A 14,467-nucleotide genomic window follows, 5' to 3' on the forward strand; every position below is an offset into this window, starting at 1 on the left:
CAAGTACATGGTTCACTTAAAGTGGAGTCACAGGTAGACAGGGTGGTGAAGAAGGCATTTGGCACTCTGGCCTTCATAAGTCATGGGATTGAGTATAGAAGTTGGGAGGTCATGGTGGAGCTGTATAGGGCAGTGATGAGGCTGCACTTGGAGTACTATGTTTAGTTTTGGTCGTCCTGCTGTAGGAAAGATGTTATTAAACTGGAAAGAGTGCAGAAAAGATTTACACAGATGCTGCCAGGACTTGAGAGACTGTTACAGGGAGAGGTTGGACAGGCTAGGACTTTATTCATTGGAGCGTAGGAGACTGAGGGGTGATTTTATAGAGGTGTATAAACTCATGAGGGGCATTGATAGGGTGAATGCTCTCGCCTTTTTCCCAGGATTGGGGAATCAAGAACTAGTGGGCACAGGTTTAAGGCGAGTGATTTAATAGGAACCTGAGGGGCAACCTTTTTTGTTTTTACACAGACAGTGGTATCCATGTGGAACGAGCTGCCAGAGGAAGGGGTTGAGGCAGGTACAATAACAACTTTTAAGACAATTGGGCAGGTACACGGATGGGGAAGGTTTAGAAGGTTATGGGCCAAATGCGGGCAAATGGGACTGGCTTAGGTGGGCATCTTGGTCATCATTGACCAGTTGGGCCGAAGGGCCTGTTTCTGTGCAGTATAACCCTATGACTCTGCTGCAGTAATTGTGGACAATAAGCTACAGACAAAGCGGAGAAAGCCACGTTACACAGATGGATAAAGGATAGAGAATGACACATTCTGGGGCACCGGGTGGTCCAAGACGTCTCAGAACCACCATCAGGAAGAGTGTGGGATCCGTACCTTTAGTCTCGTTGTCCTTTCATGCAACGTGACCATTTCTCTCCGAATGTTCACCAGTTTATCGTGGTAACATTTGGCCTCTGTGAACTATAGGAAAAACAAATTAACACTCACTTGTGACATAACCACATTGAGAAACATATCCCTCTAAAATCTTTAGCCAAAGCTTGAGTTGAGACTGTGTGTGTGTTTTCTACCACAAGGACAAGAAACCTCCCACAGCCAGGTGGAACTCAGCTCTGGCTCCGAATAACAGCAGGAAGTGGCAGATGAACAACAGCGATGTCTTGCCAGTTCATGATATAATATTTGTCAGTAACTGACCTGCTAACTACTTGATAGAAGGCAAAACCTGTGAAGTACCCAGATGGTGACGAACTTTGCAGTGGGTGACTATGGAACTACAGACTGGCTCTGCCACACCCACTGATGGGGATTTCAAGAACGTATGTGGGAGTAAAGCACATTCTCTGCGCTGCTATTCAGCAGCACCATGCCTGCTCTCTCACCTCCACACCAGTTTCTTACAATATCCCCAGACGTTTCTGGATGTCAAAGGAATGAGTTGTTTTTGGATGAACTGACAGACAGCTGCTGTGGTCGGGAATCCAGAATCATCACCTGCCAGAACCATACAGCACAAAACAGGCCCTTCGGCCCACCATGTTGTGCCATCCATCAAACCACCCTCACACTACCTAACCCCTTCCTCCCGCATATCCCCCCATCCCACAGTCCTCCATGTGCCTATCCAACAAGCCCTTGAACCTGTTCAATGTATCTGCCCCCACCACCGCCCCAGGCAGTGCATTCCATGCACCAACCACTCTCTGGGTGAAAAACCTGAACAGGTTTCTCCTGGTCTTAGTCCAACATGACCTACCTGTTATTCCAAGCAAGTGACTCATAGTTCTGGGCTCCTCTGCCAGAGGAGCATCCTCCCTGCATCCAGCCTATCAGCCTTGCAAGAACTTTATGTTTCACTGAGATCACTTCCAATTTCTCCAGACTCTGGAGAACACAAGCCTAGTCTTCTCAGTCTCTCCTCATCCTGCAGTCCCACCCTCCCTGGGAACAATGCAGTGAATCTCCACTACATTCCCCCTGTGGAAAATAAATTCTCATGTGCCATTGCAGGGTTTTGAACCAAAACAACATCCATCCCTCTGCCTCCACAGATGCTGCTTGACCCACTGAGTTCCTCCAGCAGTTTGTTTTTGCTCCAGATTTCAGCGTCTGCAGTCTCTTGTGTCTACATTCCTAATCGCTTGCTTCACCTGCAAGTTGGCATTTAGTGACTGTGTACCAGGTCACCCAGGACCCTTTGAACTTCAACATTACCCAATCTCTCTCCACTTCATATGTGTTGTGTGCACCAAGGTGGGTCTCTGCACATTTTTCCACGTGTGTTCTCCCTGACTCACACAGCTCGGCTGTATACCCCCAAACCTACTTACATCCTCCCCCACTCACATCCTGCACAGTTCTGCCTCAGAACCAGCACTGTGCCCAAACACAAGGATTTCAGGGTCCATTTCACTTCATAAACACGTTTCACATCTTGGCTTGCAGGATTTGAACTCCTGACTCTGGACATACACCGGTCTGAACTGCCAAACTGCCTTTATCTATGCTTCTACTCATGCCTTTTTGTATTTTCAGTTCAAATGACATCCACACCCTAATTACCAAAAGTTGCAGGTCGCATTTCCCAGTCTGATGCGGGTCTGACCTGATGGCGTCGTACAGTCAGGAGCCGACTGGGTTCCTGCAACAAGCCACAGCACCACTATCGGTCAGGACAGCCCTTCCTCACAACCCTCAAAATCAGCAGCCACCCCCACACCCACCCACCAAACCTGAGTTCCCTCCTACTACCAAGGACAAGGGCAGCAGGTCGGGGGAACAACACCACCTGCAGGTTCCCCTCAAGTCACACACCAACCTGACTTGGACACGTTATCACTGGTCCTACATTGACACTGAGTCCAAATCCGGAAACTCTGTCCCCAACAGCAGTGGGAGGAGCACCTTGCCAGTGGTGTCCAGACCCCCCCAGAGAATGAGCAAAGAAACCCTTCACCCCTTGAATCAGACATGCCCTAAGCCCTACACCCAGTGAAGCTCAAGTGACTTATTTTAGCTATCAAGAGACATGGGTTAATGCAGCCATGATCATACAGAATGGTGGAGCAGAGACAGTGGGCCCAATGCTGCTATTTATGTAATAAAGTTCCTGAACTGTGCCTTTGTTCTGGGGAAATTGTAAGCAGGTGGAGAGCTCTTCCAAGGAGTTGGCAGGGGCAGATGGGCTGAAAGGCCTCCTTTGCTGAAAGAATGCTATTCTGAAGCTTTTTATATCTGTTATCCGACAGCCTCTGTCCCAAGCCGTACTTACAAGGGCATTGATATCCAGCACAAGATGACACTCGCGGAACTTGGCGATCTGCTGCTCCAAGGTATCCAACAGAACCACCTGATTTTGTCTAAAATAAGTGAAATTCAAACAGTTTTAAGGAGTGAGAAAGTCCGTCACTACTCTCAGCCCCACTTCAGACACTGCACTGATTTATACCGAGAAGCTTGGTCCTCCAAGGATCCTCGGAGGAACAGACTGACATTCAGCTACAGCGAGGCTCCACATCGGAACAAGTCATTCAGAATCATCCCACATCTAAAGCAAGTTGCCTCCCAATGACACTCCCACCTGCTACCCCTCCCCCACATACCCCCCCCCCCATGCCTGACACTGCTGTACCCCAACTTCCCCCATCCATGACCCTCTTGCAGTCTTTCCCAGGGTTAGAGCACTTTCCTCTACAGTGAATCTCTCTCCCTCCGTTCTGGCTGCGAACTTCAGACACTTCACTTTATTTCTAATCTTTCACAGTTTTTGCGGGTGTACACAGCAGCTACTAATTCACATCACCCCTTTGCAGATCCCTCATTCTGCCCTTTAACCTCTCAGTGGGCTGAAATTGGTTAAGCCAATTAGATAGTCCTCTGGCTCCTTCATTATAGTTAGACACTTCCAAATTACACATGGTTCTAGCTGGATAGGTTGAAGGTGGCAGATGGAGTGTAATATGGGCAATATGAAGCTTGGTTGGAAGTGTAGGAAAGCAGAATCCTTTTAAAAGATGAAAAACTTATAAATGTGGGTACAGAGGGATCTGGGTGCTGGTAAATGTGCAGGTCCAGCAAGTAGGGAAGGGGAACAGCCTGGCCGTCTCTACTAGAGGGGGTTGGGGTCCAAAAGCAAGAAGCCTTGGGAGAACGCACAGGGCTTGGGAGAATCTCCTCTGCACTCTTTGCAACTTAAAGGCATCTTTCCTATAGCAGGGTGTCCAAAACCAAACACAATATTCCAAATGCAGCCTCGCCAATGACTTGTACAACTGCAATATAACATCCCAACTCCTGTACTCAGTGCCCTGACTGACGAAGGCCAGCGTGTCAAATGCTTTCTTCACCACCCTGTCTACCTGCGGCACCACTTTCAGGGAACCATGTACTTGTACTTCTAGCTCCCTCTGTTCTACAACACTCCCCAAGGACCCCACCGTTCACTGTGAAAGTCCTACCCTCATTTGTCTTCCCAAAATGCAACACATTGCACTTATCTGAATTAAACTCCATTTGCTGTTCCTCAGCCCACTGACCCAGCTGACCAAGGTCCCTCTGTAAATCCTGAGAACCATCTTCACTGTCTACCACACCACCTATTTTAGTGTCATCTGCAGACTTACTAACCATGCCTTGTACATTCTCATCCAAGTCATTAATATCATTTGGGCCCGGCACCAATCCCTGAGGCACACCACTAGACACGGGTCTCCAGTCCAAGAAACAATCTTCTACCATCACCCTCTGCTTCCCACCATTGAGCCAATTATGTATCCAATTAGCCAGCTCTCCCCATGCGATCTAACTTTCCATAACAGCCTACCTTGTGGAACCCTATCAAAGGCTGTAAAAACAGAGGAGGAATATTCACCACGGCCCCCCTCGTGGCTCCACACATAGATGTCCACTTTGGTCTCGGAGGGCCCCCATTCTCTCCCTGGTTACTCTTTTTCCCTCAATATATCTATAAAATCTCTTTGGATTCCCTTTAATCCTCTCTGCCAAAGCTACCTCATGCCCCATTTTGCCCTCCTGATTTCCTTCTCGCGTACACTCCTGCATCCCTGATACACCCCTTGGGATTTGCTTGATCCCAGCTGCCTGCACCTGACCCATGCCTCCTCCTTTTTCCCCATCCAGAGCCTTTAAGGTGGTGGTAATGAGCTACCATCCTGAACCGCTGCAATCTATGTGGGGAGCGTTCTTCCACTGTGCTGTACTCTGGACGCCTTGGTCACTGTCTGCTTGGTTCAGTGCTTAATTCTCCTTGTGCTTTACCAGAATGAGTTGGCGCAGCCAGGCATGAGAGACCCAGCAAGGAGGGCAGATTTCCTTCCCTAGACAATACTTGTGAAACCAATTGATGTTTCGGGTCGAGACCCTTCAGCGGGTCATCATGACTCCCGAAGAAGGGTCTCAGCCCGAAACGTCGACTGTTTATTTCTGTCCACAGATGCTGCCTGACCCGCTGAGCTCCTCCAGCACTTGGTATGCATTGCTCCAGATTACAGCATCTGCAGAATCTCTTGTGTCTTTGTGAAACCAATTTATTTTTTTAAAATAACAATCCTTTTGTTTGTGGTCACCAATAGTGACACGTTTTTTAAAATGTGGATTACCTATTTGAATGATTTTAAATTCCCAGCAACCATAGTGAGAGCTGGCTCAGGGCTTGTGACCTTGGGGCCTCTGGATCATCAGCCCAGTGCTTTAACCACCTTGCTGCCATCTCTTTCTTTCTAAACACTGACCTGTTCAAACAGAATGAGAACCAATGGCAGACAACATCTATCCTGCAACACAAGCAGAACTTCTCAGTTTGCCACCAGACTCTCTCATGGCTTATTGCGAATAAAAAATAACAGAACATATCGAACAGGGAACAGCACAGGAACAGGCCCTTCAGCCCACAATGTCTGTGCCGACTACAATGCCAATTTAAACTGCACATCTGCCTGTACCTGGTCCCTATCCCTCCATCCCCTGCCTGTCTAAATGCCTCTTAAACATTGCTATTGTATCTGCTTCCACTGCTCTCTGGCAGCACGTTCCAGGCACCCACCACTCTCTGTTTCAAAAAAAACACTTGCTTCACAAATTTCCTTTAACCTTCCCCCCTCACCTTAAACCTATGCCATCTAGTGTTTGACATTTCCACCCTGGGAAAAACACTGACAATCTATCCTATCTATCTCTCAAAAATTTTATTTACTTCTTCAGGTCACTCCCTCGGCCTCTGACACTCCAGAGAAAACAACCCAAGTTTGTCCAACCTCTCCTTATAGCTAATACTCTCTAATCCAGGTGACATCCTGCTGAAACTCTTCTGCACCCTCTCCAAAGCCTCCACATCCTTCCTAAAGTGAGGCGACCAGAACCGCACACAATACTCCAAGTGTGACCTAACCAAAGTTTTACACAGCTGCAGCATGACTTCTCAACTTTTATGCTCAGCGCTCCGACTAACGAAAGCAAGTATGCTGTACGCCTTCTATGCCACCCTACCTACCTATGTTGCCACTTTCAAAGAGTACATCAATGTTCTCAAGGGTCCTGCCATTTACTGTATACTTACTTAGCAACCAATGAAACAATCAATAATTAGTCAATACCCTAGAGTAATTACTTTCACAGACATACGTCAGTTCCTGGAGGGCATTTTTCAGTTGCTTCAGATCTGGGAGGTAGTGAGAGATTAATCCTTCTGTCAGCTTCTCCACAGTCTCCTGATTCACACAGATCAATTCGCCAGAGCTCTCAATCTCCACGCCGTCTTCGGTGACACCTGAGGCAAAGGAAGGAGCACAGAGAGTGGAAAATTGTTAACATCACACGATCGTCACCCACATTACAATTCAAGCAACACTCGAATCTGCCAGCACAAGCTCTGTCATGTTCAAAATGAGCATTTATTTTGCTTCTTTGGCTTAATTATTAAACACATGGACATTTGTATTGCCTCCTGGTTAGGCAGAGCTGGATTGCTGAAGGCTTGTTTGCGAAACTTGCTGAAGACACAGAGGTGGGAAAGTTTGTTGAGGAGGTAAGGAATTTACAAAAGGATTAGGCAGGACAGCGCACAGGCAACGATCTGACAAATGAAGTGTAATGTGGCAAAATATGAAATGTCCAGTTTGGCGGGGAAAATAAAATTGAAGTATATTACTTAACTGGTGAGAGCGTGCAGAGCTCTGAGATGCAAATGCATCTGGGTGTCTCAGTGCCCGTTTCACACAGGTGTGCAGTATAGAGAGTAACTCAGAAAGCTAACAGAATGTTATCACCTCACACTTGTCTGGATTAAGTTCTCTCTGCCACTGCTCCAGCAACTTTCCAGTTGATCCACGTCCAATGGTATTCTCAGACGACCTTCTTTGCTATCTATGACTCCACTAATTTTTGTGTAATCTACAAATTTACTAGTCATATTCCCCACATTCTCATCCAAGTCATTTATACTTACACGTGACAAAGGTCCCAGCACCGATCCTTGTGGTACACCACTTGTTACAGATTTCCAGTCAGAAAAACATCCACCCACCATCCCTCTGCCTCCTTCCACCAATCCAATTTGCCTCAGATCCCTTTTGCCTTAAAATTCCAGTCCAGTCTACTATGCACCTTGTCAAAAGCTTGACCAAAGTCAACGTAAGCCACATTTACCACTCTGCCTACATCAATTGTCTTAGTTACTGCCTCAAAAAAAACTTAGGCTTGTGACACACAATCTCCCCGTGCATGTTGATTCCTCCTAATCAGTCCCTGCCTTTCCAAGTGAACACAGAATCTTCTACGACTTCCCTACCACCAATGGAAGGGGCACCCACCAATCAACATCAACCAGTGGGCACCCATCAATCCCCTCTTCCAGCACTTGGCCTCCAGCGCCGAGATGATCCAAGTGTTTGTTGAGACACTTAAATGCCGTCAGTGACTCTGCTTCCACCACTCCCTCAGGCAGTGCGTTCCAGGTACTCACCACTCCCCAGCTCCCCACTAAATCTTACCCCCTTACCCTAAATCCACATCCTCCGGTTTTATTCATCTTTTGATAAGGGGAAAAAGTTTCCTGCAGGCTATCATATCTATACCTCTCGTAATTTTATATACCTTAACCATGTTTCCCCTTAACCTACTCTGTGCCGGCGAGAACAGACCCAGCCTCACCGGTCTCTCCTCATAACTGAAACATTCCGTCCCAGGCAACGTCCTGGTAAATCTCCCCTGCACCACTAACAAATCTTTCCCATAGTGTGTGACCAGAACTGCACACAGTACTCCAGCTGAGGTCTGACCAATACAAACGTGAAGCATAACCTCCTTGTTCTTGTATTCAATGCCCCAATTAATGAAGGCTAGCATCACCTATGCCTCTTAAACTGCATTATCTACCTACACTGCTACCTTCAAGGATGTACACCAAGCTCCCTCTGTTCCTCAATACTCCCCAGGCTCCAGCCTCAATGGTACTCGCAAAATTCATCACCTCACATTGATCAGATTAAGCTCCTTCTGCCATTTCACCAACATATCGACCTCACCCTGTAGCCCGACTCCCTCCACACGGTCAACAACAACACTAACCTCAGTGTTACCTCTGAACTTACTGACCGTGCCTCCCACATCCCCACACCGAGCCGGGGCTCCAGGCCATTCCCTGTGGGACACCACCGGCCATGGGACAACCCTGCCCCATCCCCCAGTCACTGACTGCTGTGGGCATTGGCCCCGCTCCCAGTACCTGGGTCCCCACATTCTCCTCCCCTCCTACCTGCGGGGGCCACAAGCCCAGCAGTCGCGCCCTGAGCCGAGTCCTCTGGATCCATGGTGTGGCGGCTGGCACCAGGCCTCACACTCACCGACCCCTGTGGAGTTAGTGGGGAAAGGTCAGGGCGGTAACTGGGGGTCCAGGGAGACCAGCCTCGACCCGGCCTCCCCTCCCCTTCTCCCTCTCCACCCAACCTCCACCCCCTCCCTCTACCATCCCCTCCCTCTACACTCCCTCCCCTCCCTCCACCACCCCCTCCCTCCCTCTCCCCCCCCTCCACCACCCCCCTCCCTCGCTCTCCCCCCTCCCTCCACCACCCCCCTCCCTCGCTCTCCCCCCTCCCTCCACCACCCCCCTCCCTCCCTCTCCCCCCACCCCCTCCCCTCTCTCCCCTCTCCCTCCACCACCCCCCTCCCTCCCTCTCCGCTCTCCCTCCACCACCCCCCTCCCTCCCTCTCCCCCCTCCCTCCACCCTCTCCCTCCACCACCCCCCTCCCTCCCCCCTCCCTCCACCCCCTCCCCTCTACCCTGCTCGCGCTACCCAGCCCCCCCCCCACCCACTCCCCCTACCCCTCCCTGTCCGCTGCACCCCCGCCCCGGCCCGGCCCCCCGGGCCCACACAGCAATCTGGAGGAGGGGTCGGAGCTGTGTGCCGGCCACTGCCCCAGGAAAGACCGAGGCTTGGTTTCAGGCCTCGGTCCCACCTCCGGCCCGGGCCCGGCCTCTCCCCCACCCCCGGGCCCGGCCTCTCCCCCACCCCCGGGCCCGGCCCGGCCTCTCCCCCACCCCCTGTCCCGGCCCGGCCCGGCCCGGCCCCCGATCTGTCTCCAACTTCACTCCGGCCCATTCCCGGTCCCACTACCTCCACGGGTCCCGGTGTTGTGCCCTCACCGCCGGGCTGGTTTCCTGCCGCTGACACCGGCGCGGCGCGACGCTCCTCCCAGTTCCTGTTGGAATCGCTGAGCCTCTCTGAAGATCCCCGGTCAGTTTTTCTTCAATTCCCTTTTATACAGTTGTAGGAAGAACAGTGTCATGGACCTTGTTGGTCCCCCCCCCATTAATGTCCTGGTTGTCTCCCCCCCACCCCCCCATTAATGTCCTGGTTGTCTCCCCCCCACCCCCCCATTAATGTCCTGGTTGTCTCCCCCCCACCCCCCCGTTAATGTCCTGGTTGTCTCCCCCCCACCCCCCCGTTAATGTCCTGGTTGTCTCCCCCCCACCCCCCCGTTAATGTCCTGGTTGTCTCCCCCCCACCCCCCCATTAATGTCCTGGTTGTCTCCCCCCCACCCCCCATTAATGTCCTGGTTGTCTCCCCCCCACCCCCCCATTAATGTCCTGGTTGTCTCCCCCCCACCCCATTAATGTCCTGGTTGTCTCCCCCCCACCCCCCCGTTAATGTCCTGGTTGTCTCCCCCCCCCCCCCCCCGTTAATGTCCTGGTTGTCTCCCCCCCACCCCCCCATTAATGTCCTGGTTGTCCTTACAGTCACAACTGTCCCTGCTCCAGGAACAAACCCACCTGCCCAACCTTGCACTGGTTCTCATACATCTCACCACCATTCAAGGACAATCACAGCTTCCATAAAGTGTGTCGACCAGAAATAGCGGTAACTCCAGCAGAGTTTTATAAACTTTGCTGCTTTCGGAGTTGATGCCTGTCTACGAAGCATCGGACCCCACATACTTCTCTCAATGTGTCCCTGCCAGCATCAAAGATCTAAACACAAGAATCCCCTCACTCTGTTGCTGCACACCCTTCAGGACGGTGCCGTTTTTATTGTCTTTATCCACACCTTCTGCCAAAATGCATCACCTCACACTTCTCTAAACTAAGTTCATTTTGCACTCCAATTCTGCTAGCCTAACTCTATTCCAATATTCATTTCTCTCAGAGTGAGTCAAGCATTCCCACTGACTCCTCCCACTTACACACAGCCATCAGAAATTCCATAGCATCTACCAGAATAGACCCAACAAACTAAAGATAACCCTGCCACCTCTCAACCGTATATCCTTAAAGTGAATGCAAACTTCACCAACTTCAGCCTTGAGTCCTTCAGTACTTGAGTCAAGCAATGAAGTCCCAGGAAGTCCCAATGGAGTCCCCTGCAAGGAAAACCCAAACAATCCCCAATCACTTGGGACAGGCCAGAGAAGATGTAGCAATCTAGTCCAAATTGTGGCCACTCCAGTCAGACCATCACCTACATGATGCACATCTGCATCAAGAGGTCCATTCCTTGAATGAACTGTTAACCTTTACATCAAACTCTGCATCCTTCCTCAGGTGATTCTAGCACTGCCCTTGGGGAACACCACGAGCTATTATCACAGATGCATCACAAAGAAGGTATGCAGTGCCTCTACTTTCTTAGAAGCTTAAGGAGATTTGCAATGTCACCAAATACTCTAACAAACTTCTATATATACAGTACATGACTGGAAGTATCCTTACGTTGCATCACGGGCCTGGTTCGGCAATTCCAATGCACAGGAACACAAGAGGCTGCAAAGGACAGTGGACACAACCCGGTCCGTCACGGGCACAGCCCTCCCCACCATTGAAAGCATCTACAGGTGAAACTGCCTCAGGAAGGTGGCATCTATCATCAAGGATCCCCACCGTCCAGGTCCTACTCTCTTCTCGCTGCTACCGTCTGGCAGGAGGTGCAGAAGCCTGAAGTCCCACACCACCAGGTTCAGGAACAGCGACTTCCCTACAACCATCAGGTTCTTGGACCGACCTGCACAATCCTATCCTGACCTCGGCAACAGAACACAATGGACCACCTCTTGTACTACCATGGACATGTCTCTATTTGTTTTTGTGCACTGATGTCTTGTTTTGCATAGTAATTTTTCTTCTCTGTTTGGTAATAATTTACATATAATTTATGTTCTGTGTTGTCTGAGCCTATGTGCCTGTGGTGCTGCTGCAAGCAGATTTTTCATTGGACCCATACCTCATTATACTTGTGCACATGACAATAAACTCGACTTGACTCGACCATTGTGCTTCAGTCTGAAAAAAAATCACTTACCACAACTCATTTGTTTTCTATCCTTAAGCCAATCTTTGTTAACCAGCCTTTTATTTGGTACTTGTCAAATGTTTTTTTTAAATATACACAAATGACATTCATTGCATTCTCTTTATCAACTTGCATTACTTCATTAAAAAGTTAAATTTCTTTGCTGAATTCAATATCATTCCATTCCTCTGGTTTTTATTTCAACATAATTGGTTTCTTCCTTTATTCTAATACTACCTTTAATTTTTCTTGTTAGCTATGGTTTGACCACTTCCCCTGAACTCACAAGGGAAATTCCATCTTTAAATATTTGCCATTGTATTTTTTAATCTCAATTCCCCAATCTAGTCCAATTCAGTTTATTATCAACACAGCTTCCTTATTTCAATACATGGCCAAGATTTTAGACCCAACTAAAATCACATACAGTTGTATAATATTCACTCTTGTCCAGAAGCATTTTTTTACAACATGGTTCTGAATTGAGGGTGTCCTCACACACTACTAGATCTAAGAAGTCCGTTCATGAGTGGATTCCTTGACATTTTATTCTGCAAGATTATGTCTAGAGTATTGCATGATTTATCCTCCACACAATGATTGTAAATTTGGTTGACTGGTCAATATGGGGAGTAACAACAGCCGCCTGCCTTCATATGTACTGCACCTTTGATGCAGCAAAATAGAACCACAGCACAGAAAACAGGCCATTCGGCCCTTCTAGTCTGTGCCAAAACATTATTCTGCTAGTCCCGTTTACCTGCCCCCAGCCCATACCCCTCCAGACCTCTCTCGTCCATGTATCTAACCAATTTACTCTTAAAAGTTAAGAGCGAGCCCGCATTTACCACATCAGATGGCAGCCCATTCCACACTCCCACCACTCTTTGAGTGAAGAAGTTCCCCCTAATGTTCCCCCTAAACCTTTCCCCTTTCACCCTAAAGCCATGTCCTCTTGTACTTATCTGTCCTAATCTAGGTGGAAAGAGCCTACTTGCATTAACCCTGTCTATGCCCCTCATCATTTTGTAAACCTCTATCATATCTCCCCTCATTCTTCTCTGCTCCAAGGAATAAAGTCCTAACATGCTCAATCTTTCCCTGTAACTCAACTCCTGAAGACCCGGCAACATTCTTGTAAATCTCCTCTGCACTCTTTCAATGTTACTGACATTCTTCCTGTAGTTTGGCGACCAGAACTGCACACAATATTCTAAATTTGGTCTCACCAATGACTTATACAACCTCACCAAAACATTCCAACTCCTATACTCAATACTTTGATTTATAAATGCCAGGATGCCAAAAGCTTTTTTTTTACAACCCTGTCTACTTGTGACTCTACTTTCAAGGAATTATGTATCTGAACTCCCAGATCCCTTTGTTCCTCCGCACTCCTCAGTGCCCTACCATTTACTGTGTATGTCCTCCCTTGATTTGTCCTTCCAAAATGCAACACCTCACACTTGTCTGCATTAAATTCCATTTGCCATTTTCTGGACCATTTTTCCATTTGGTCCAGATTCCTCTGCAAGCTTTGAAAGCCTCCCTCGCTGCCCACTACACCTCCAATCTTAGTGTCATCAGCAAACTTACTAATCCAATTTACCACATTACCATCTAGATCATTGATATATACAACAAACAACAATGGCCCCAGCACAGATCCCTGAGGCACACCACTAGTCACAGGCCTCCAGTCTGAGAAACAACCACTCTCTGTCTTCTCCCACTCAGCCAATTTCGAATCCAGTTTACAACCTTTCCATGGATACTCATTGACTGAACCTTCTGAACTAATCTCCCATGTGGGACCTTGTCAAAGGCCTTACTAAAGTCCATGTAGACAACATCCATAGCCTTACATTCATCTACTTTCTTAGTGACCTCCTCAAAAAAACTCCACAAGATGCATTAAACACGATCTACCACGCACAAAGCTATGCTGACTATCCTTAATCAACCCTTGGCTGTCCAAATACTTATATGTCCTATCTCTCACAACACCTTCCAATAATTTACCCACTACTGATGTCAGGCTCACTGGCCTGTAATTACCCGGTTTATTCTTCGAGCCTTTCTTAAACAATGGAACAACATGAGCTATCCTCCAGTCCTCCGGCACTGCACCCGTGGCTAAGGTGCTTCACTGGGGCATTTTAAGAAACAAAATTTAACACAGCAATGTAACTTCACCACCTTGCACATCCTTAGAATCTGCTCTAGCCCTGTAAGATTTCTGCAGGCCCCTGGTTTTGGTGTCTTGATCGTCCTGAGGTTTAATCACTCCACCAATAAGCGCTATATTTTGAGCCAAGGACCTCCTGCCTAAACTACAACAGAGTTTGCAGGTCCCACATTGGCCTGATCAGCCACAGAACTTGCAGAAGCTATTCAACTTCACTTCTGAGGAAACTGCCTAAGAAGATGTAGGTGGAGAATGGTTCTGCACATCAGTTGTATTCAAGCTGTCTGACCACTTACAGCGAGTGCAAGGACCGAGCACCACCCGCAGCTTTGAGATTTGTGCCAAGTTTGAAGTCTTGATCCTTTTCCTTTTCTTCAGTCAGCCAAGGGCTGTGTTGGGACATTGAAGTCAATGGTGAATCTCATTTCCCTCTATATGATTCTGAGACGTGGACTACCTGCGGCAGGCACCTGAAAGCACTGGAGAGAGGCCACCAATGACATCTCCCCAAAATCCA

General features: G+C 48.6%; 1 protein-coding gene and 1 long non-coding RNA gene across 4 annotated transcripts; one reads left to right on the plus strand and one right to left on the minus strand.

Moving 5' to 3' along the window:
* Positions 1–531: 531 nt before the first annotated feature.
* On the minus strand, positions 532–14,363 carry bloc1s6 (biogenesis of lysosomal organelles complex-1, subunit 6, pallidin). Of its 3 annotated transcripts, none has more exons than XM_052040213.1 (6): positions 14,247–14,363; positions 9,622–9,732; positions 8,734–8,827; positions 6,603–6,747; positions 3,235–3,322; positions 532–923 (listed from the first exon to the last, which is right to left on the minus strand). In XM_052040213.1, exons 3-6 carry the CDS (start codon positions 8,786–8,788, stop codon positions 813–815), a joined length of 399 nt encoding a protein of 132 aa, XP_051896173.1. In that variant the 5' UTR covers positions 8,789–8,827; positions 9,622–9,732; positions 14,247–14,363; the 3' UTR covers positions 532–812. The 3 variants fall into 3 exon arrangements, with proteins under 3 accessions (XP_051896173.1, XP_051896171.1, XP_051896170.1); XM_052040211.1 differs by having other exon boundaries at positions 535–923; positions 9,593–9,732; positions 14,247–14,359; XM_052040210.1 differs by lacking the exon at positions 14,247–14,363 and having other exon boundaries at positions 535–923; positions 9,593–9,757.
* Positions 9,579–11,803, plus strand: LOC127583839 (uncharacterized). Its single transcript, XR_007958311.1, has 3 exons — positions 9,579–9,712; positions 11,018–11,080; positions 11,163–11,803. It is a non-coding gene; the product is annotated as an uncharacterized LOC127583839 (long non-coding RNA).
* Positions 14,364–14,467: the final 104 nt, after the last annotated feature.

The sequence above is a fragment of the Pristis pectinata genome, chromosome 28, assembly GCF_009764475.1.
Source record: "Pristis pectinata isolate sPriPec2 chromosome 28, sPriPec2.1.pri, whole genome shotgun sequence".
NCBI lineage: Eukaryota > Metazoa > Chordata > Chondrichthyes > Rhinopristiformes > Pristidae > Pristis > Pristis pectinata.